General features: G+C 54.1%; 1 protein-coding gene across 1 annotated transcript; it reads right to left on the bottom strand.

Annotated features, from left to right (window-relative positions):
- Positions 1 to 2,539: 2,539 nt before the first annotated feature.
- On the bottom strand, positions 2,540 to 19,976 carry Gga1 (golgi associated, gamma adaptin ear containing, ARF binding protein 1). The gene is made up of 17 exons (XM_041672438.1): positions 19,563 to 19,976; positions 16,591 to 16,675; positions 15,165 to 15,240; positions 14,098 to 14,196; positions 13,188 to 13,311; positions 11,374 to 11,474; positions 10,727 to 10,807; positions 8,379 to 8,516; positions 8,220 to 8,301; positions 7,554 to 7,661; positions 6,726 to 6,878; positions 5,696 to 5,760; positions 5,124 to 5,296; positions 4,582 to 4,775; positions 3,790 to 3,959; positions 3,483 to 3,593; positions 2,540 to 3,390 (listed from the first exon to the last, which is right to left on the bottom strand). The coding sequence occupies exons 1-17, from the start codon at positions 19,603 to 19,605 to the stop codon at positions 3,280 to 3,282; spliced, it is 1,914 nt and encodes a 637-aa protein (XP_041528372.1). The 5' UTR covers positions 19,606 to 19,976; the 3' UTR covers positions 2,540 to 3,279.
- Between the last annotated feature and the right edge of the window lie 854 nt (positions 19,977 to 20,830).

Genomic DNA, 20,830 nt, shown 5'->3' with positions numbered 1-20,830 from the left:
CTGGGGGGGGGGGGATGTCTCTCAGCAGCACACTAACTGAATGGATAAGACATCTCACCCCTCAGCCACAAACAGCACAAGCTTAATAGGATTACAAGAATTAAGCATGTAAAATTCTCAGAAAAGTGCCTGGCACTACCTGCTGTTAGTCATTACTAAACCACCGAAAGTCAGGAGGGACAAGAGCCTTGACCATCCCTGCCTCAGTCGCTCTTGAAACATGTCCAGCTGCCTTAAGATAGCAGAGCTCATCCTCCCCTAAGGATGCTGTCTTTGCCTCCGTTTGGCAGCCATGCAGACCCAGGCTCTTCAAGCAGATGTGCACACCAGTTGGCTGTGTGGTGGAGGCCGGGTCAAAGGACAGACCTCAGGCCTAGGAGCCATAGCCTTTCTGCTGCACACATGGCCTTGTCTGGAAACTCCCTCAGGCCTTCGCTCCTGCCTTCAGTGTGGCCACTGAAGGACCAACCAGCCTCCACACACATTTGTCTGCCATCCCTGCGACAGTCTGGCTGGCATCTGCTAGTGAGACTACTTGAGCGGATGTGGTCAGGGTAGCCAGTAGGCAGGGTGGGGTGGAGGCTGTTGGCTTCATCCTACCAGCTGAGGCACTTTGCCACATGGCTAGATTGTGGCAATACTAGAAAGCCTCCAAGTATTGGCTTCTGCCCACAGCAGCCAGCACAGGTGCATTTCCTGGGGCTCTGCCCACTCCCACAGGTCCAAAAGCCTTTCCAGAAACCCTGGGGTGGGGCTGAGGCAGGACTCCACCTGCCACTGCTAACCCTGGAGCAATGTGTGCTCTTGGCTGCAGCTGGGAGCAAAGTAGAGCAGGTGACAAAGCTGGAGAGCAGGCCCAGGTGGCTAGAAAATCTGCAGTCTTGATGACCACCTCCTCCTCTGCTGGTCCAGTCTCAGGCTCACAGGACAGTTCTGAGGACTCAAGGCAGGGGGGAGGGGAGGCTGCAGGCAGCAGACCCAGCAGTGTGCCAGGGTAGATGGCTTCTCCACCTGCCCTGGGAGTAGAGGCCATAGAGGGTGCCTTAGGGCAGCAGAAGCCTCTCCATCACTCTTGGCTTCTGCTAAAAGATAAGCAGCCTGCATTGTGGTTACTAAAGAATTAACTGCTGGCTCTGGCTAGTGTCCCATAAGTGGAAGTGTGGCTTTGAGGTCTGGGAAGTCCCGCTGGCTTGGTGTGGTGATGGAGTTCATCTTTTAAGAGACAGAGGAGATGCTTCCCAGGGTCACCATGCTAAGACAAATGCAGACCTCCAGGGGTGCCCCTTGTCCCCCACTCGCTGAGAGTGCCATGCTGGGCTCCAGTCTCTCTAGTTCCTACCAGATTTTGATAGGCCATTATCAGGCATGGGACTGCTCAAGAGCTGTGCACTAGATAACTAGGCCAAGGTCAGAGGTAGCGTGGGGCCAGGAAATGAAGGGATACCCCTACGACAGCCTGGGCTCTCGGGCCTATAGATCCCTCGAAGGGGCCTCTACCTTGTGACCCTTTTGCACAAGGAACCTAGAAGGGAGAACAAGCCAGTGAGTGACTTTGGAACCAGCACGCCAATTTCCAGTCCTATGACCTCATGCTAACCCTCACCCATCCAGGGTCATCTAACAAGATTATAATGGACACGACTCTGAGGCCCTTTGCAGAAAGGACAGGTACTAGGACAGGCCATCAGCTGAGTCACGCACTGGAGTCTGGTCGGAAGAGGCTCAGAGGGGCTGGTGCCTCCTGTCATTTTGCTGTACGGTCTGCCCCAGACGCCTTCACTGGGTATGTGCAACGTGGGCCTGCCAGGAGTTCCTCCCGTGGGACTCGGGGAGCTGTGTCACATGCAGAAGGTCTTCATAGGATCTATGGGAAGGGTTTTAGTAGCCAACTTCAGATTAGGAACTGGCAGATGAGACAAAGCGAAAGTGTTTTCTCACATGTGGGACTTCCTGGAGTCTGCAACAATCAGCTGCTCACAGGAGAGTGGGCTGCCTGCACCATGCAGGGGCTCTCTTCCTGCAGTTTCTGGGGCTCTACGTCAGCTCCTCACCGCACCCCACTGGCAGATTCTCCTAGCTGTGTGGCTTTAGCACCCTGCTTGGGTACAGCCCTTTATCACGCCAGCCAGGAGAGGTGAGGATAGCAGGGAGTGGGTGTAGTGCGGGGCTCCTGGATTAGGCCGAACGCATCTGTTGTTGGGGTCCTGCTTCCCAGAGCAGCACCTGGGGCTGCAAGAGTCTAGCAAGAGAATCTGCAGCGGGAGGAAGTGAGCAGCCAGGGCTTCCCTGCAGCTTCTGCAGCAGCTGAACCTCCTAGTGGCCTCCTCATTTCCAGCTGGGACAGCTCTGGGTCACCACAGACCAAAGCTTCCTGAGCGACTAGGCAACCACAGGCCCCCGGCAGGACCTCTTCTGGGGCAGAGCTAAGGGGCTAGGACGGGTGGGAGATGGGGATAAGACTTTAGGGCAGTCCTTAGGCCCCCAACTCCTGGACTTTCCCTGCCTCCCTCAATCTCACAGGGGTGACAAGAACGGCTACTCCAGGAAAAGTTCATTTTATTCATAAATACTCCCACTGTCACCCATACTGACCCTACTTTTGACCACAGATGGTTGGGCAGAGGTGAGGTGCTCACAGGAGACCCCAGCACTGATAAATGAAGCATGGAACTCTGGGAGCTCCATGGCTCTCCGGGGGGACATGTCCTCTGGCTTTGCTTTTCATTGCCATTGCCCCATAGGAGGCCCGAGAGCAAAAGGAGACCTCCAGAGGGACTGGGAGCTGAGTGGAGCTCCTTCAGCTCTGTGACCACAGGGCCATTCCAAAAGAAAAGCAAAGAGCCAAACCACACACCGAGTGCAAACAGCTAGGGCATGGGCAACACCCCCAGTCACTGGGTTCCCACAGAGGCGGCCTGGGCTGGTCCCAGCTCCAGCATGGCCTCCAAGTTATGGCTGGGCCTTTCCATAAGGCATAAAAGACAGGTGGGAAAGACCCCACCTCAGGCTGGGGTCAGGGCTGGGCCTAATGGCCATGCTTCTTCCCTCACTCCCGAGAGTCCTTCTAGGGCACAGAGGCCCTCCCTGTCCCAGGCTCCCACTGGTGATGGGGGTCCCTGCAGCTATGGCAAGCCCAGGCCCAGCCTCCTGTCGGGCTGGGCTCAGCAGGAGAAGAGGCCTAGGGAGAAGGAAGAGTCACTGGGGGCCACAGGAAGGAGAGAAGCACCAGGCTGAACAGGAATAGGTCCTGCTGCCTCTCCTCTCTCCAGGCCCCCTGTCCTAGAGGCTCCCCCAGGTTTCTGGTGGGGGGAACTGATCCACATCGCCCATCTCATTGTAGGTCTGGTCGCCCATGGTGAAGATGAGCTTGTAGCGAAGGCGAACCTTCTCCTGGGCATAAATGGCAGAAGTACAAGGGTTAGAACAGGAAAAAGAGGTCAGTACCACCCTGGGGCACTGCCCTGTCAAGGCTGGGCCCTCACCTTCTGGGGGTTAGCAAGGAGCAGGACCTGGGTGATGGCTGAGGGGTGGACGATGGGGTTAAATGCTGGCAGCTCTGTGCCGGAAGGTGGCTGCAGCCTCACCTTCATGATCTGGGGGCAGGAAGTGTACAGCTGGTCAGGCTGCCGCTGCTGAGCAACCAGCTCCCCTGCCAGGGATCTCCCCTATGGCTTCCCACCACCCTTCCCCCAGCTCCCCAGTGAGGGAGATCCTGTCCCCCACCATGCTCAGCCATCTGGCTGCCCACCAAGTCTCAGGTCACCCTGCCTGCCTGGTCTGCCTTGTCACCTTAGGGACAGCTGACTGGAAAACAATGTTGCGGATGGGTTGGGGAGCGGTGCTCAGCATGGAGACCACCACCACCAGCACGTCAGAGCGCCCTGGCAGGGGGTCCCGAGCAAAGTGGAAGAGGACGCGGAAGCCATGCTGGTCATAAACGGTCACTGGCAAGATGCTGCCTGTTGGGAGAAAGGTTGGAGGGTGATGAATGGGTGGAGCCTATCTGCCCCCACCCAGGGTTTGGCCTCCACTGGAGGTGAAGGCGCACTGGGATCAGACAATGGAGGCAGGATGCCCCACCCCGGAGCCAAGTCAAGTCACAGCAGGTTCCCTCCCAGGCTGGGGTCAAGAGCTCCTGTCACAGTCTGGGTCATACACTCTTTGGGCCCCAGGCCAGTTCTACAGGTAAGGAGGATAGAGAAGGTGTGATGCCCTTGGTCACAGCTTCTGAGAATGTCAAGGCAGCCTGGCTAGTTGTCAACTCAGGCCAAGTGTCAGCCAGTGCTACCACCTGTTCCTGGGTGAGAAATGCCTGGGGCTTAGGCCTGGATGTTCCTTTGAGGTTCTGTTTCATAATCTTAAAGGAACCTTCTAGTTCTGGCCCCTGCCTTCTCTAGGAAGGAAGGGTCAGGGTTCAACTCTAAGGAGTCCCCTCCTCTGTGACCCAGAGATTAGAAAGTAGCCTTGCATCACTCTAGGAAGGGGAGGCCTAGTACAGGGCTGCACGGAGTCAGCAGTGGCAAGCCCTGGGCACAAGAGCTGACCTAGCCCAGCCCTCCCGCCCCACCTATCCCCACTCACTGGGTTTGATGGACTCCAGGGGCACAGTGATGTTGGCTAAAGAGAGCTCGGTGGGTGCTGGCTGTGGTGGAGGCCCAGGGGGCTCCGGGGATGTGTTGTGGAGAAGGCTGGTGGTTCCTAGACTGGGAGAGCTGCAGTTGCTCTTACTCTGCAGGTCACGGAGGGTGAGCCGGGGGGCTGGCTGCTGCTTCTCCCTTGATGGGAACAATGCATTAGCGAGTGACGTTCTGGTGCTCTTGGTAGGGGCCCTGGGGACCGAGCTGCAGCTCTGTGGCTGCAGGTCAGTGTCTCTCGCCTTGGGCGTCCTCACCTGTAGTGAGAGCACCTTTGCCTCCCCATCCTCTCATGCTGACTGACCCCCCTTTTATCTTTCTCTAGGGGGCATGTTGGCGGGCACAGTGCCCCATTCTCATCAACTCTTTGGCATGAAACCCTTGTCACAGTGGGTGATCCAACATGCTGGGATCCCAGGAACTAGGGTGATGGAGGATTTCCTGCTGGCTTGTGGAGAAAGGGAGAGCACTGGCAATAGCAACCCTCACCACCGCACTTGCTGGGCCTCTGGGGGCAGTGCCTGTTGTAGGAGGGTTTTCCCCAAGAGGTCCAGGTCGTCCAAGCCGCTGCTTGTTGGTGGGGGTGCCTGAGCCGGAGGTCGGCAGTCCATGCTGGGGGCCTGGGCTGGAGGAGGGACTGAGGGCTCCACGCCATCTGATGACTGGGGGAGGAGACAGGGTAAGACCCTCTCAAGTGTCTCATTTACCACCTGGGCCCTGATGCCCTCCCCTCCCTGCAGGTGACAGTTGAGAAAGCTGTAGCAGACCACTGAACCTGGCTGGAGCTCCACCCTGTGACCCAGAGTCACCTTTAAGGGAAGAAGAGCCCCCAGTTTAATCTTGAAGGCTGGGCTGTGGTCTTGTCAGGGACCAGAGACTGAGGCCTAGGCACCTCTACTGGAGGTTAGAAGAGACTGCTAGGCTCTTCCCTAGGGTGGAACTTCCCTGCCCCAGGGAGCCTTGCCTGGTACCCACCTGGCTGTTTGTCACCCCTCAGGCTACTGGCTCCAGCCCTCTACCCCTGGGTGTCTCATAGGCTGAGCCAGCTTCAGCATTCTTACCTGGAAGCTGTTCCATCCCACACTATCTGAGCTGGGGCCTGAAGGTGGAGTGGGGTCACTTAGGCCTGCGGAGAAAACAAGACAGGGGGTTGGACTGGCGAGCTAAAGACTAACAATGTCTGATCCCTCCCTTTCTTAGAGGCTCAGAAGTAAAACCCACGCTTTCAGAGGGAACTAGTGGCAGAGCAAAAATAGAAACCATTGTCCCAACAGCCATCTTGCAGCCCACACTTGCTTCCTCTCTTCCTGGCAAGGCCTCACAGAAGCCAGCTTATGGGAAGAAGTTGGAACTTTAACCTCTGTCCCTCAGCAGCTAGGAGCGGGAGCTGAAGTAGTGAGGAGGGCAAGAGTCTCTGAGCTCACAGGTCCAGGAGACCATCTATGGGCAAGTGCTATCCTGGGAGAGCCCATGTCCACGTGGGCAATGGCACGGCAGATCAGGTAGACTCTGAAGTCTCTGGCATAGGTCAACAAGGCCAATTAACTGGTGCTGGAGGCCCTGGGGACTATCCCTCGACTGGCAGGAAAGCCAGCATGAGCCCTGTCTATCCTGAACACCTCAGCCATGCTTGCCCTGTATTTGACTTAGAAGCTCTGTTTTTAGCAAACCGTCTCCAGCAACTGGCAGGTCTTCCCTGTGGCATTCCTTTAAGACCACAGAGAAGGGTTTGTGGTGGCAGAGGCAGACAGATCTTTGAGTTGGAGGCCAGCCTGGTCTACAGAATGAGTTCTAGGACAGCCAGGGCTACACAGAAACTGTGTCTCAAAAGTGGAGCTTACTGTTCTTCCTGTCTGGAGAACCTGCTCACTTCCCCAGGACAGCTCCACTCAGAAATCACCCTCCTCTGCCAGGCAGCCAGAGCTGGCCAGCCTTGCCTTCTGCCAGGCTGACCTTGTTCTTAGTCTCCGTGAGCCTCGGCTTTACCCCGTACAGGGAAGGCACGTTGATTGCCCCATGGCCTCCACCAGCCTCCCAGTGGAGAGCAGAGCTGGCGCCCACAGGCTGCTCCTGTACTGCCCTCTTCCTTACCCAGAGACATGAGTTCATCATCAAGCAGAGACACTGAGGCACTGGGCTGCTCTGGACTGCTCTGGTTGCCAGGGTGGGTGGGCGTGGCTGGGTATGTGGTGCCCGAGGGAGGGAGGTCCAGGCCTGAGAGGTCCAGCAGGGCCGAGGTACTCCCTGAGTGGAAAGGAGAGCCGGGCAAGTCCTGGGCGCCACTCAGCACAGCAGGAGTGGGGACAGCTGTCTTCATTCTCTACTCCTTACACAGGCCTCCTGGGCCCTTGTGGCCACTCCAGCTCCATTCAAATGGCCTGCCAAGCCCTTTCTTTATCAGATGGCACTTGTGTTTAGAATGCAATCAGCTAGGCTGAAGGTCATGGATGTGCCCCAAATGTGGCATCAGCATGAATGCAGTGATACCAACTGAGGCACACACAGCCTTAGATCGCTGCTGCTCTCATACCCGAAGGCTCCACTCATGCTTGACTGCCTCTGGAAGGTCCTCCCACCCTCCAAGGGCCACTCACCACTAGCATCTCCTGTGCCCCACCCTCATATACCACGCTGCCATTTCCCGAGTGGTCCGCATGTCTATGTCTAAAGCTCTTTCCTTTTCTACAATCAGGCCTAGGGTATGATTCAGCCCCACACAGCTGGCAGCGGATATATCAAAGAAAACCTTCCTTCTGCTCCATGACAGCTTTGGGCTTCCTTCCCCAACAGCTTTAGGCTTGCCACAGAATGCCTCAGCTCCCTTCCTGGCACCTTCACGGTCTTAAGGGGCCAGAGTCACACTGAAGGTCATGCCACCCTGCACTCTGGGCCCCCGCAGCACTCCTCCTCTCTTCTCACCAGGAATGGAGCTGGCTGTGGCATCGCCATTGACCTCCTCTCCCCTGACCAGCTGCTTGTACAGGTTGATCACCTGGGTGAGATTGTCGTTAGCCTGCAGGATCTCAGCTGGAATAGGAATGGAGGGGAGAGGTCAGGCTGGGGAAGTGGTGGGGCCTCTGGAGAAGCAAGAGGAGCCTCCCACACCCACCCCAAAGGGTATGTGAGGGGGAAGAGCCATGCAATCCACTGCATCTATGGGGTCCAGAGAGCGGAGCTGGTGTTGAGACTTGCATGTGGAAATGTACCCAGAATGTGCAGGGGACAGTCAGGCAGGGAGGAGAGTGAAACAGCAAGGTAACAGAGGGCCTGAGAGGCTGGGGGGGGGGGGGGATGAGCTGACACACTGGTGCTCTGAGACCTGAGCTAGCCATTTTGTTTGTTGAACCCCAGCTGGGAAATGGGGAGAGCTCCCCCTCCTGGGCAGGAGATGAAATGCCTGCTCAGGACCTTGTTCATGGAGTCCGCTAGAGCAGTCTCTGCTGTTTGCGGCCTTTTCAAGTCAGTCCTGGAGAAAGGGGGCCCCCTCGTGGTGGCTCTTTCCAACTGCGGGTGTCTAGCAGGGCCTGAAGTGGGAGGAGGTAAAGGGACAGGGCTGGATCTGCTCTCAGTGACCTGGGGACTCACCTAAGGCCTCATCATTGTCTTCTGTGTCACTGGCCAATCGGAAGAGTGTGGGCCGCATGCGCTCACAGCGCTGATACAGTTCCTGGGGGAACAGGGTGAGTGGATGAGGGCACTCAGGGGGCTCGGGAGCAGGTTGGGAGGGGGCTGGAGCAGGCCCACCTTCATGAGGTCCTCACTGCTGCTGGATGCGGCACCCTGGCTGTGGCTCATCACCATCTCGGTCAGCAGCTTCACGTTGTTGTTGACCTCCTCGATGGCATTCACCCGCTTTGAGATTTTCTCCATCCGCTTCTGGTCCTGTGGAGCAGCAAATGGTCAGAGGCTGTTTCAGGCCTGCCACTGGCCCCAGAGATGGGATGTGAGTGCGGGAGGAGAGCTGCATGGGCAGGATTTCAGCTCTGTGTGGCCAAGTCCTGCTAAGACCTGTCCAAGAAGCTGTCTACCACTATTGTGCCACTTTCTACTCTTCTGCCAGAGTCTCCAATCCAGGGGTGGCCCTAGATCACCTCAACAGTTTCCAGACTCATGCCTGTGGTCCTGGGCTGTTCTTGCCCTCCCTATGTCTGTCTCTTGAAGACCACATTCCCATACTTGACAGTGAAAGCAAAGGGTCCTGGTCAGCACTCACAACCTAGAAACAAGTACGGTGTCCTTCCTTGTGTCTGTAGGTGCCTGGCAAGTGTAGAGGACACACAGCCTTTAAAGGCAGCTATAGGAGGCCACCTCACTCTCTCCAGCCCAATCTAGGTCTCTCCGCTTCAGGGGTGAGTACATTCAGGGTGGTCTCACATGGCCTGCCCCTTTATCACAACCTGAACATAAGCCATCCAGGACTATGACACCCTCTCCTGCTGCAGGGGACCAAAGAGTAGCCCCTGACAGTCAATCTGGGGCCCAGGCTTAGCCTGATTAACTTGCACGACTAGATCTTGCCTCTGAGGAAGAGTGAACTAGCAATTTCTGTGAAATTTTCTATGCTGCTATCATTAGTGATCTGGGAGACCTGAGGTAGAAGTCTGCATTTTCTTTTTTGTTTTTGTTTTTTAAGACAGGGTTTTTCTGTGTAACAGCCCTAGAACTCACTCTGTAGACCAGGCTGGGCCCAAACTCACAGAGATCTGCCTGCCTCTGCCTCCTGAGTGCTGGGATTAAAGGCCTGTGCTACTATGCCTGGCTTGAAGTCTACATTTTCATAGAAAAAAATCACCCCATGATCTAGATGCACAGGGCTGCAGGTGAGTAGTCATCTTAGGTACATGATGGGCTGTCTCTGCCTCAGAGGTATCTGCCTTGAGGCCTTCAGCCTTTATTTCCCAGCTGCCAATCCTTAGCCTAGAGAATTGTGTTACATTTGGCCTCTTCTGTTTGTGCTACTAAGTGCTAATCTGAAATCTTTAGTTTGGTTTGTGACAAAGTTTCATTCTGTAGATCAGGCTGGCCTGGAATTCAAGTCAAGGCTATCTTCTTGTCTTGACCTTCCCAGTCAAGAGGTCACACTAGAGGTGTGAGTCACTTTGACCATCCTAAATACTTTTTAAATTTTTTTTTCTGTTTTGAGAGTCTCGTCTCTCTCTATATAGCCCTGTCTTGGAACTATATAGACCTTGAACTCACATAAATCCACCTGCCTCTGCCCGCCAAGTGCTAGGATTAAAGGTGTGCACCAGCACACCCAGTCTTGAACATCTTTTTGGATGATCTGGCCTTATTAAGTTTCAGTGTACACTTCCAAAATATATAATTTACACATTAATCATATTAACATCTGTGTTTTGCTCTGTGTATGCACATCTATATACATACATACATACATATTTACATATATATTTAATAAATACTTTATGATTCAATTTGTTTGGGGGTATATGCTGAGGATGGACACCAGGACCTCATCCAAGTTAGAAAGGAGTTCTACTACTAAGCTATAGGCCCAATATGTCCCCAAAGTACTTCTTCAAATGTGTGTATTTACTTACTTATGTGTGTATGTGGGAGTACATGTGCCCTAGTGCACGTGGAAGTAAGGACAACTTGTGGGAGTTGCTTCTTTCTTTGTACCGTGTGTATCCTCAGGTATCCAGCTCAGGTTGACGGCAGATACCTATATCTACTGTGCCATCTTGCTGGCTCTCAAATTTCTTTTTCTTTTCTTTTTTTTTTTCTGAGACAGGGTCTTGCTACATGGCCCAGATTAGCCTCAACCTCATGATCCTCCTGCCTCAGCCTCTGGAGTTCCAGGACTATATACAGGTGCATGCTACCAATTCTTGGCCTCATTACTAACAAATACTAGCCCCCAGGAGCTCATGCATAGCAGGTTCACTTAGACTACTGGGCAGTTCTTCCCACTAAACATCAGCCTCTTAGCACCTGATGGTTCTTTGCTGTGGCAACTGTCCTGCTGGGCCACTGTGGGGCCTCATATGTACACATACACAGCTCCTCCTGCTTGGTGGCCGAGCTCCACACCCATCCCTTCTTCCCTGGTACCCCAGGCCAGCCATCACCTCCTGCACCATCTCCTTAATAAGCTTATTGGCAGCCCGGAGATCCTCAGGGTGTGAGCTCTTCAGCAGGCGAGCCAGCATCTGCAGAGACAAACAAGTGACTGAGGGCGGTACCGGGCCAGAATCTACAACCCCCACCAGACCCTTCAGTGACTGTATGTGGGACCTGGGCAAGATACTAAAGCTCTGGGTAAAATAGTGACATCTGATGGGTGTCCATGCAGATAAGTGAGATACTGCACACACTCCCCACAGAGCACTGAAGAATGTCCTCAGCACACGGCCCTCCCTAGAGCACTGTGGCTTTGGAAACCTCCAGGCGGACACACCAGAAACCACAGTGGTAGCTTTGGGGGCTGGGTAGGGAAGGGCTGAAATCCTTATTTCAACAGCTCCCCTCCAAACAAATGCTTCTTTAGCTAAAAGCTAGTCAACTGGTATAGAAAGACAGAAAGCATTGCAGCTCCTCAACCAACCCTGGATCATAAACTGTGCTTACTGAATGCAGATGCTTGCATGGGTCAATGTATTCAGCAGGCACTAAGTGCTGCTTCCTCCCACAGTCACCTCCACGGGGATCACATTTGGCATGAGCCTCTACTCTAGAGGGCAGAAGCCTTGACACGCAGGCTGCCACTCTGCCTTACCTTGGACTTCTCCTCATCTTCAAAGATCACATTCTTGGGCCGTGGAGGGGGAACAGGAAAGATGGCATCCTCTGGAAGCTTGGGGTCAGACTTCACAATGCCTGGGGAAGACAGGGTTAGGAAGGCTGTCAGTAGGTGTCAGGACCAGGGATAGTAGGAGGGGGATATGAGAATAGAGTGGCTAGGTAAAAGGTGTAACAAAGGGAGTCTGAGTCACGGCACCAAATGTAAGCATTACAGCTTGCATGGAAAGGTATCCTGGCAGCCAGGAGCCAAGGAATATCACAAAGTCACATGGAACAACAAACCTCACACAAGAGATTTACTGGGAGGGAAAGAACCAGGTGGGTGGCTGCCTCTGCTCAGGTGAGAAACAGCAGCAAACTGAACAGGAATCAGGACTTATATAGAGTTTCTTGGGAAGCAGGTGGAACTTTGCAGGGTGGAGCTTTCCAGGGTGGAGATTGGTGGGGTTTAGTGTTCAGAGATTAGGCTTTTTACTCTGTAGGGTGGGGACAGGGTCCAGTAGTGAGGGCAGTTAGAGGTCCTTGTGGGAGGGACCTGGCCATTCGTGACTCCAGGGGCTTACAGAAGGGAGGTTAATCTTTCATTGGCTTACCAGCTCTGGACTTTTATAGACAGGACTACCTTTTTTTAATTTTTTTTATTTTTGTTTTTTTTTTAATAAAGTTTGTTTTTAGATTTATTTATTTATTTATTTATTTATTTATTTATTTATTATGTATACAACATTCCTTCCATGTATGCTTGCATGCCAGAAGAGGGCACCAGATCTCATTCTAGATGGCTGTGAGCCACCATGTGGTTGCTGGGAATTGAACTCAGGACCTCTGGAAGAGCAGTCAGTGCTCTTAACCTCTGACTCTCCAGTCCCCCTTATTTTTGGTTTTCTTTTTCAAGACAAGGTTTCTCTGTGTGGCCCTGTAGCCCTCCATGTAACTTGCTCTGTAAACTAAGCTGGCCTTGAACTCAAAGAGGTCCACCTTCCTCTGCCATCTGAGTGCTGGATTAAAGGTGTACACCACCACCACTTGGCAATGGGACTACCTCTGACCTGCACAGTGAACTCCATCAGAGATGGTTTGGGTCCAATATATATTAATATATATGTAATTTATACAAATATAATTTAAATAATAGTTCCTTTTTAGTTTTCAAAGATTTATTTTTAATTATGTATGATGTGATCGATGTCTGTGTCTCCATGTGGGTATGGGCATGTGGAGTACAAAAGCGTCAACTCCCTTAGGGCTGGAGTTACAAGTGCTTGTGAGCCACTTTAGGAGTACAGGAAACTGAACTTGGGTCCTCTGGAAGAGCAGCAAGTGCTCTGAACTGCTGAACCATCTCCCAGCCCTATACATACTTTTTGTGAAAGGCTATCATGTAATCCTTCAGAACTCACTATGCAGCCAGGGTGGTCTTTGGACCTCGGGTCCCCCTGCCCTCTTCCTAAGTGCTGGGATAACAGCTGTGCACCACTGCACCTGGAGTATTTGGTGCTGCAGATGGAACCCAGAGCTTCATATATGCTAGGCAAGCATTCTACCAGTTGAACTACATCCCTGGCTCCTGGGCACCCATGTTTTGAGGACACCCTCTGAAGGTAAGCTTGACCCCATACCACTTTTTCATTCAAGTTGGCTTTGGACATAGCCACAGAGAAGCCCCACTGGTTGCTGGTTGTGTGTTGGAGACATTAAGGGAAGCCCCGTGACCTTGCTGACAGAGCCCGAGACTACAGGTATGGCATGTTTCTGGTTCCTGATAGCTTGGGGTGGGGGTACGCTCACCCTGCTTCTTCAGCATCTGGTAGGCTTCTGCAATCTTCACCTCCTCAGGCAGGCTGACTGTCCAGCTGTACAGCAGCTCCAAGATCTTATTTTTCACCTTCTCTGATGTTCGGGAGCCCAAGTACTTCAGAGACATACAAAAGGGGAACTGTCTGAGACCGCTCAGCCCCACTCACTCGAGCCCCAAGCCTCCCACCAACGCCTTCAAATGCCCTGCAACCAGCCTGGTGTAAACTGAGATCAGTTCTTAGCCGAACCACCACTGGCTGTGTCAGCTGTCTGTGACTCAGGTTCCTCATTGTGGGCATGTGGATCTTGAAGGCCCAGAGCAGGAAATCCTGCTCAGAGCACAAAGACCTGAACCTTGTGACCCCAGCAAGGGGCCTGGGGCTCCAGGTGTGGAGGGAAAGCTCATGTGTAGCCATGAGCCCCCACACAGCATTTCCAGCAGCAAACTAGGCCAAGAGACTTTCACTGCACAGTTCTCTACTGGGAGACATGGGGCTGCCCGGCCCACTTGGAGCTCTGTTGAGAAGATGGGCAAAGGGGGTGGGTATCAAATATGCACTCAACCTATGAGAGGATTTCTCAGGCCAAAGGCCAGTAGCCAGGGTGTGGCCCATTTGCTAACATAACTGACTCAGGTTTGTGGCTTCAGATGCTGAGGCTCAAGGAAACCACATCTAGGTGATGGGGACAAAGAGAAATGTCAAACACCTAAGAAACCTGGGCTGGGCACACCCAATGACAGCATGTGTAAGCCCTGGAATTGGCTCTCCTTCTGTACTGAGTTGTTCCTCAGCAGCCAGGCTGTCCTGACTCAGCCAGGTCCCTAACAGGGAAGGCCCCAGGGGCCCTTTCTCTGCAGCCTCCATCAGACCCAGCACTTCAAGCATTGGCTAGGACGCACCTTGGGAGACACGACCTTGATGAGTTCATTCAAGAAGCGGAACTTGCCCACCTCGTCATGAAACCGCTTGCCGCAGCTCTTCATGCATGTTTCCAGAACCTGGGAATGGAGGAGTGAGGGAGTTCCTGACCTGGTCAGTGCCCAGAGTAAGGGAAGGACCCTTGAGGGCTCAGGTGCAGAGGCTCAGAGGTCTCTGCGCTTGCTCATCACTCCCTAGAGTATGGAGTCAGAAGTCCCCACCGACAAGCTCTGTTCAAGCTGCAGGATGACCACAGGCTCCTCCATGTCGTGGGCCATGTATCACTTGTACATGGCCTTTTTACTGTTTTTCTTCTTCTGAAACAGGGTTTTCTCTGTAGCCCTGGCTGTCCTGGAACTCATTCTGTAGATCAGGCTGGCCTCGAACTCACAGAGATCCACCTGTCTCTGCCTCCCAAGTGCTGGCCTTAAATGTGTGTGTCACCACTGCCTGGCTATTTTTTCTTCTTTTACAAAACAATTTAGCACTACTCTGGCCTTTCCCAAATCTGTGAAATCACAAGATCCTCGCATACTTGACGAAGAAACCTCAAACAAAAACTAACATGTTGGAACATGTATAGTTATTCAGAGCAATTTTCACCTGGCCTCAGACAAGCTCATTCTAAGGTAGCTGGTATGTGGGCTCTGCAGGGAGTCACAGACAGCAGACCCCTTTTTTTTGTTCCTGGTATAGCTATGAAATCTCAATCCTGAGCCTTGCTCTCACTGAAAAGGATGATATTGCCCAGGATCTGCAGATCCTGTGTGGCCTGGGTGACCCTTGCAGAGAACCCGGGAACTTTACAAACACAGACCCAAAACCATGCATGCTGCGGGCCCTGACTGTATTTAACATGTATCCTGGGGAGAGGTCCACTGGGCAGCTGAAGTGGAGAATCCCTGCCACCACCATTAGAGGCCCAGTTGTGACAGGAGGCTAGCCTAGTGTCTGCTGCTAGGAACCCTGAGGGCCGGCCCAGACCTATATCCTGGATCACCTGGTCACAATTCCCCTAGGCTCATGGAACCCCAGGATCTTTTCTTACCGTCAAGGCCTGGATGGCCTCCCACTCCTGCGGGGACTGGATCTTGTGGGCCAGCAAGCGGGTGGCAAGCGGAGGTCTGGATGGAAGGAACAGAGTCGTGACTGATATGGTACCTGATTCACTCAAAGGGACAGTCACATGTCAGTCTGCAGCACTTCAGCCCTCTGTTGTTGGGGATCGTGGGCCACCAGACCCTGAGTTTCAGCTTGCAGCTGCTCCGAGCAGAGACCCTGATGGCAGGGGAGTGGGTTCGGATGAGTCTGCAGCTGAAAGATCCCGAGAGCTGGGGCGTCGCCAGAGCACAGTCAAGTGGACATTCTTGCTTCAAGGATGTCCCCGTGGCCCCATCTATTGTCTGTCTTTGTCTGTGTGTGTGTATGATTTTAAATTCTCAGCCTCATTCCCGTAGCGCGTGGCGACTGGAGCGTGGACCGGACCGTGTAGTCTTAAACTCTACTGGCCCTGTGAAGCACAAAGGCCCATCTCTCTCCAGATCAAACAGGACCTGGGATGGTGACAGCCAGTGCCAGGCAACCAGTGTAGGCAGGGACCTTTAAGAGGTATAAACTTAGCCTGTTTTGGTTTTAAGAGCTATAACATGGGACTGGAGATGTTGCTTATTGATGGAGCACCTGCCCAGCATAGGTGAGTGAGACTCTGAGCTCAAATTTATCACCAAAAGCAAAAGCAGCTATGTCCTTGGCCTGCAGAAGGGAAGGGAAGAACAGGGGGCCGCAGGCTGAGTGCTAAGGCCATGCAAGGGGGCTCACAAGCACGTCCGCTCCTTGCTTTCCTCAGTGGCAGGAAACCCTAGTAACCCCTGCATATGCAGTACTGCCAGTGCCAGGCCCAGTGCCAGCTGAGGAGAGCGAGGCTCAGAGTGGTAAATGACCTCCCCAGGACTAATCAGAGGTGGGGCTCATTTGCCCCAGTGCCCATGAACCCCAAACCAAGGGCTGCTAGAGAGAGCAGTGCACTGTGACTCTGTCGCTGTGACCCAGCAGCACCAGGGAACCTAGGCATGTCCAATCCAAGTCCTCAAGGAGGTCACATGTGCATTTCTAGTTCTTTCTTACATGAAGGGCCTGCTAGGGACGGTGTAGCCTGCCTCTGAAAGGCCCCAATAAATCATCAGTCATATTAGGCTTAGATTTGACCAAGCTTAGGACGGCCAATGTCCTGGTGAGAGTCAAGAGCAAACAGCTTAGCCTTTCTTCATTTATAAAACAGGTCCAGGAAGGTTTCCTCAAGAGGGAGGCACATATGTAGCCTCCAGCAAAAAGTGCCACTGTCCTTGTTAACTGTGACTGCATATAGAATATGAACTGGATTTCTAGCCTGCCCAAGACCAGGTTCTGGAGTCTGCCTGACAGGGACACAGTGTGCTGTGTTGAGAGTGTAAGCCAAGTGGAGCCGAGCCACCTACCCCTCAAAGTCTTCGTTGAGCTGCTCGCAGAAACCGTTGATGCTTGCCCAGTTCAGCTCCTTGTTCAGGGGATTTGTGGCTCTATCTGCAGGAGCAGAGGGAGCTAGTGAGGCCAATGGCATTTCTGTCTCCCCTCACTCTTCCCTGCAACTGGCATGGGTCAGGAAGAATTTGAGCACATGGGAAAGGCTTCCCTCCACTTCCTGCTGGACAGCCCCAAGCCCGAGCACCGACAGTCCAGTGGAATCAATGGGCAGAAGAACATGTTACTGCCGCTCACTGTGCCTTTCCACCCAAGGGCCCCATCTTCAGAGACTACATTCAGGTACCACCTTCCATGGTTGTATCCCAGCATGCTGACTTTACCATCTCTGATTCCGTTATCAAGAAAGCATCCTGAGTCTCCTGGAATCTGCACTCAGGAGATTTAGGGCTAAGGAAAAAGGTCAGGGTTCTGGTCCTTGAGGAACTGTAGGGCTGGGGAGTGCACCAAGAAAAGCCAGGCTCTCAAGAAAAGGAGAGTGGCCAAGAAACCATAGAAACCCAGGGTAAGAAACTTGGGTCAGCCTTGGGTCAGGGCAACTGCCAAGAGGAGGTAACAATTCAGCTAAGTCTGGAAGGAGCCAACCAGGCTGAGGGCTCATCTGCTCAGCTAAGGGCACGGACATGGGAAAGACTGTACCCTGGACCTCATGCCTCAGTCTGCCAGACCTTGTCCCTGGGGAGTGGCTCAGGAATATCTCGTTTGATGATCCTCTCTAGTCCTTCGCTTCTGCCCAGGGTGGCAGCGACTATGCCCTGACTGTTCTTTACTGTGGGCCCAAGTGGACTATTCTACAGTGTTACTGTGCACTCCTGCCACTGTGTGAGAGAATGAATGGACGGATGAGGGATCAGTGGCAGTTAGGGCGAGGCTGGGAAAGTCGGAGTGCAGGAACAAGGAATAGCAAAGAAAAGCGGGGTCAGTAATACCAGATAATCCCCTTCTTGAGCACCCAACACTGGCTGGGTGAAGATCTCTGAACTCCCACTGTCCCACCTGTAGAATACAGGTTGGATGACAAATGCTTCATTCCCAGACACTTCTGCTCAAGCTGGCGGTGCAGAGGGTCACAGCCCAAGAGCCGGAGCTGTGAATGATCTGCAGACAGGAGGAGGCCAGGGCCCCAGTATGTGGCACCTGCCCAGCTGGGGACCTAGACACTTGAGTGCCTGGCAGCCAATCACCTGATCCATATTTATTTTTAAAAAATACAGTGGTAGACAAAAGCCCTGCTCTCCTGAAGCTCACTGGCCTAAACAAAGCAGCGCTGACTACTCAGATTAGTGATCACACAAGGGCTATAAAGAAAGGCAGGGCAGGCAGAAAGGATGGAAGGTACTGGGGTAGGCTGTTCTCTCCTAGGCGCTCAGAGGCAATACGGCTGGGCAGAGGATGGAGAAGCATTATCTTGGTACAAATCTATCCCCTTTGTGGGGGCCCTACCTAGTCCTTGAGAGGAACAGAAGTCACAGTGAGCCTCCAGCGACACCAGGAATACCCCCTGCTTCTTTGGCGAAGGCTGCACATTTACTCCCAGCCTCCCACAATGGCCAAGGACTGAACACTGAAAGAGACTCCAGTCTGGAGTCAGGGAGACTATACAGGCTACTGGCCTCTCAATGACAGCTGGGAAAAGGGCTAAAACAGGAAGTCCTTCGAAGTGTCAAAGGCACGTGAGCTCCAGCGAGGGTGGAGCTAGTCAATCTGAAGTCAGGAGGCAGGGGGGAGAAAAATCTGACTGCCCAGACCAGCATCTCCCCAGCATTCAGCAAACTGACTATCTTGGAGCTGGAGGAGACAGGCCCCCTCCCCTTCCCCCGGCCTCCACCTAGGGGAGCATCTCCCTGGCAGGTGGCAGGGGAGTACTTGAGGAGCAGAGAGGTGTTTCACAACTGGGAGTGACTCTTCTGATGGTGAAAACATCTATGGTCCTCCCTAGAAGCTACCATTGACCTCTGACCTCCTGAGACCTGTGCAGTAGTGGCCTCTTAAGTTTTCTTCCAGCCCCATCCCTCCCCACTGGCAGGCTAACTCTCCTACATTCCCCTAGACGGTGTGGTTTGGAATCAACCTCCCGGTCCAACTCTGTTCAAAACTGGCTTCAAAGGTGCTGCCCTGACTTCCCACAATAACCTGCACAGATCTGTGTGTGCCTGACGCCAAGAGGTTCAGCTAAGGACAGCCTCATTCAGAAAGGCCACGAGAGAGACCTGTCACTAGATGGACCAGAAGAGGCGGCCTGCAGCTCCCAGGGGCAGAGTCTAGGAATGGGGGTTGCAAAGCCAAGGATCTTCAGCAGGGTGGGACAGGGAGAGCAGAGGGAGGGGCTGGGGGCTTGGAAGCCAGAGCTGTAGGAAGCTGTTTCTGAGGAGACAGGAAACAAGGGCCCAGAGGCCTTGGGAGGAAGCTCAGGAGGGGCTAGGGAAGCAATCTGGGATGTAGAGACTGGGTTGGGTGCAGTGACAGGGGACTTGGATTTCTTTATGGAGTCTGAGACGGGACCCTTCGAAGCTCAAGCACTGGGAGTTTCTCCCAGCATGGCCAGAGCTGGATCAGTTGGCCAGGAGTCCACCCCTTCCAGGACCGGGGAATGAGCAGATCTGAGAAGAGCTGAGGGCAGAGTGAAAACTCAGGCCCTGAGCTGGGGGGGGAACTCTCAAAGGGGGCTGCTCTTCAGTGCAGCAGTTAGGGCCTTCAGGGTTTCGGGGTGCTCTCGGCAACCGGGTCACCGGGTGGGTGGGCGGCGCCCGGTCACAGCCAGGCTGCGCAGCTGCCAGGGTCCGAGCGGCGGACTGGGGCGCCGCCCCTCCCGGGTCGGGGGCGGGGCGTGAGGAGGGGGCGCGCGGACCCCGCCCCCGTCGGGAAAGGGGCCAACTTCGCGCCCCCGGTTCCGGTTCCGGTCCGGCCCGCGCCCCTCCCGGACACTCACTGATTCGCGCCTCCAGAGTCTCCGGCTCCATCGCGGGCTCCATCCGCCACGGGCCCCCGCCTCGGCACCGCCCCCCGCCCCCCGCCGCTCTCGCGGGAACTCGCCGGCTCCGCCCTCGGCCGGTTAAAGGGGCCGTGTCCGCCTGGAGAAGTCGGAACGGGGAGCTGGAGCTCTGGGCACCATCGAGATGCAGGCGCGCTCGCCCAGAGCGTCAGCTCCTTGCCAACCCCTCCCCTTGGCGGCTGGCTGCTTCGCGGGTGGGACCCGCCGTCGGCCTCACAGCTCCGGCTTAGGCGGGAAAGGAAGCGGAGAGCCTGGGGGTTGCGGGCGGCACCATAGAAACACCACGGGACGCTCTGAGTCGGTCAGCGTGACGCAGATACCCGTGACCGCTTCCGGAACAACGCTCCGGGGCCATGTTTCTGAGGGGCTCTGAAGTCACTTCCGGAGCTCTCGGGGGTACTTCCGCTTAAGTGGGACAGTGGAGATGGCCCTTAAAAGGGCGACTGGGCACAGTGGTCCCCGCGAAAATGATCAAGTTGAGCTAACGTTTGTTTAGCGCTTAGTGCTTCAGGCATGGGTCCAAGCACTTTTTTTCCCTTTTGAGACAAGGTTTCACTATGTTGTCCTGGCTGTCCTGGAATTCGCTCTGTAGACCAGGCCTTCATGGAACTCATGAGATCTGTCTGCCTCAGCCTCCCAAGTGCTGAGATTAAAGGAGCGCTCCACTATTTCCAGCAGGGGTCTAAGTGCCCCCCCCCCCCCCCCCCCCCCCGTGAATCCATTACTCAAACCCGGGAGCCAGGTAATGAGTTTGCTTGCGGTCACCCAGGGGTCAGAGCGCTTGCACAGGGTACTTTCTTCTGCAATTAGCTTACAAAACCGTGAAGAGGCTCATTGTATTATGTGTGACCATCACTGAAGAGAAAGGCAGGCCAGATAAATATCCCACAAGGTGATGAGGAGCTGGGCGTGTTCTCACACGTCATAACGCCAGCAATGTGGAATATCGTATCTCAAAACGCACGACACACACAAGGGAAGCCCGAAGAGTGGTAAAAAAAATGAGAGGGGCTCTTTCCCCAAACTGGGATAGTGACGAAGTCTGGCTCTTGCTTTGGGGCAGTTCAGGTGGCTACAAGGCGAGATACTCCGTTCTTTCCTCAGCTTTTTTCAGCCTCTGCAGGTCGCCTTGGGTAGGTCTCAGGAAGACCCAGTCAGATGCTGTCTGTCGCCCCTGGTGGCCAGACTGGGAAGTGACCATGGGT

This window comes from Microtus oregoni, unplaced genomic scaffold (assembly GCF_018167655.1).
Source record: "Microtus oregoni isolate MIOR12 unplaced genomic scaffold, Mior012 000022F_ref0000154, whole genome shotgun sequence".
Classification (NCBI taxonomy): domain Eukaryota; kingdom Metazoa; phylum Chordata; class Mammalia; order Rodentia; family Cricetidae; genus Microtus; species Microtus oregoni.
Note: the sequence above shows the minus strand (reverse complement) of the source record. Positions and strands in the feature narration are given on the sequence as shown.

Bases quoted from the DNA above. Each gene is read 5' to 3' on its own strand.
- Gga1 (XM_041672438.1), bottom strand. From the start codon at position 19,605: ATGGAGCCCGCGATGGAGCCGGAGACTCTGGAGGCGCGAATCA. The intron at 11,475-13,187 runs GTGAGCGTACCC...TGTCTTCCCCAG, and splicing joins CCAGATGCTGAAGAAGCAGG to GCATTGTGAAGTCTGACCCC. The intron at 3,960-4,581 runs GTGAGTGGGGAT...TTCTCCCAACAG, and splicing joins CCTGGAGTCCATCAAACCCA to GCAGCATCTTGCCAGTGACC.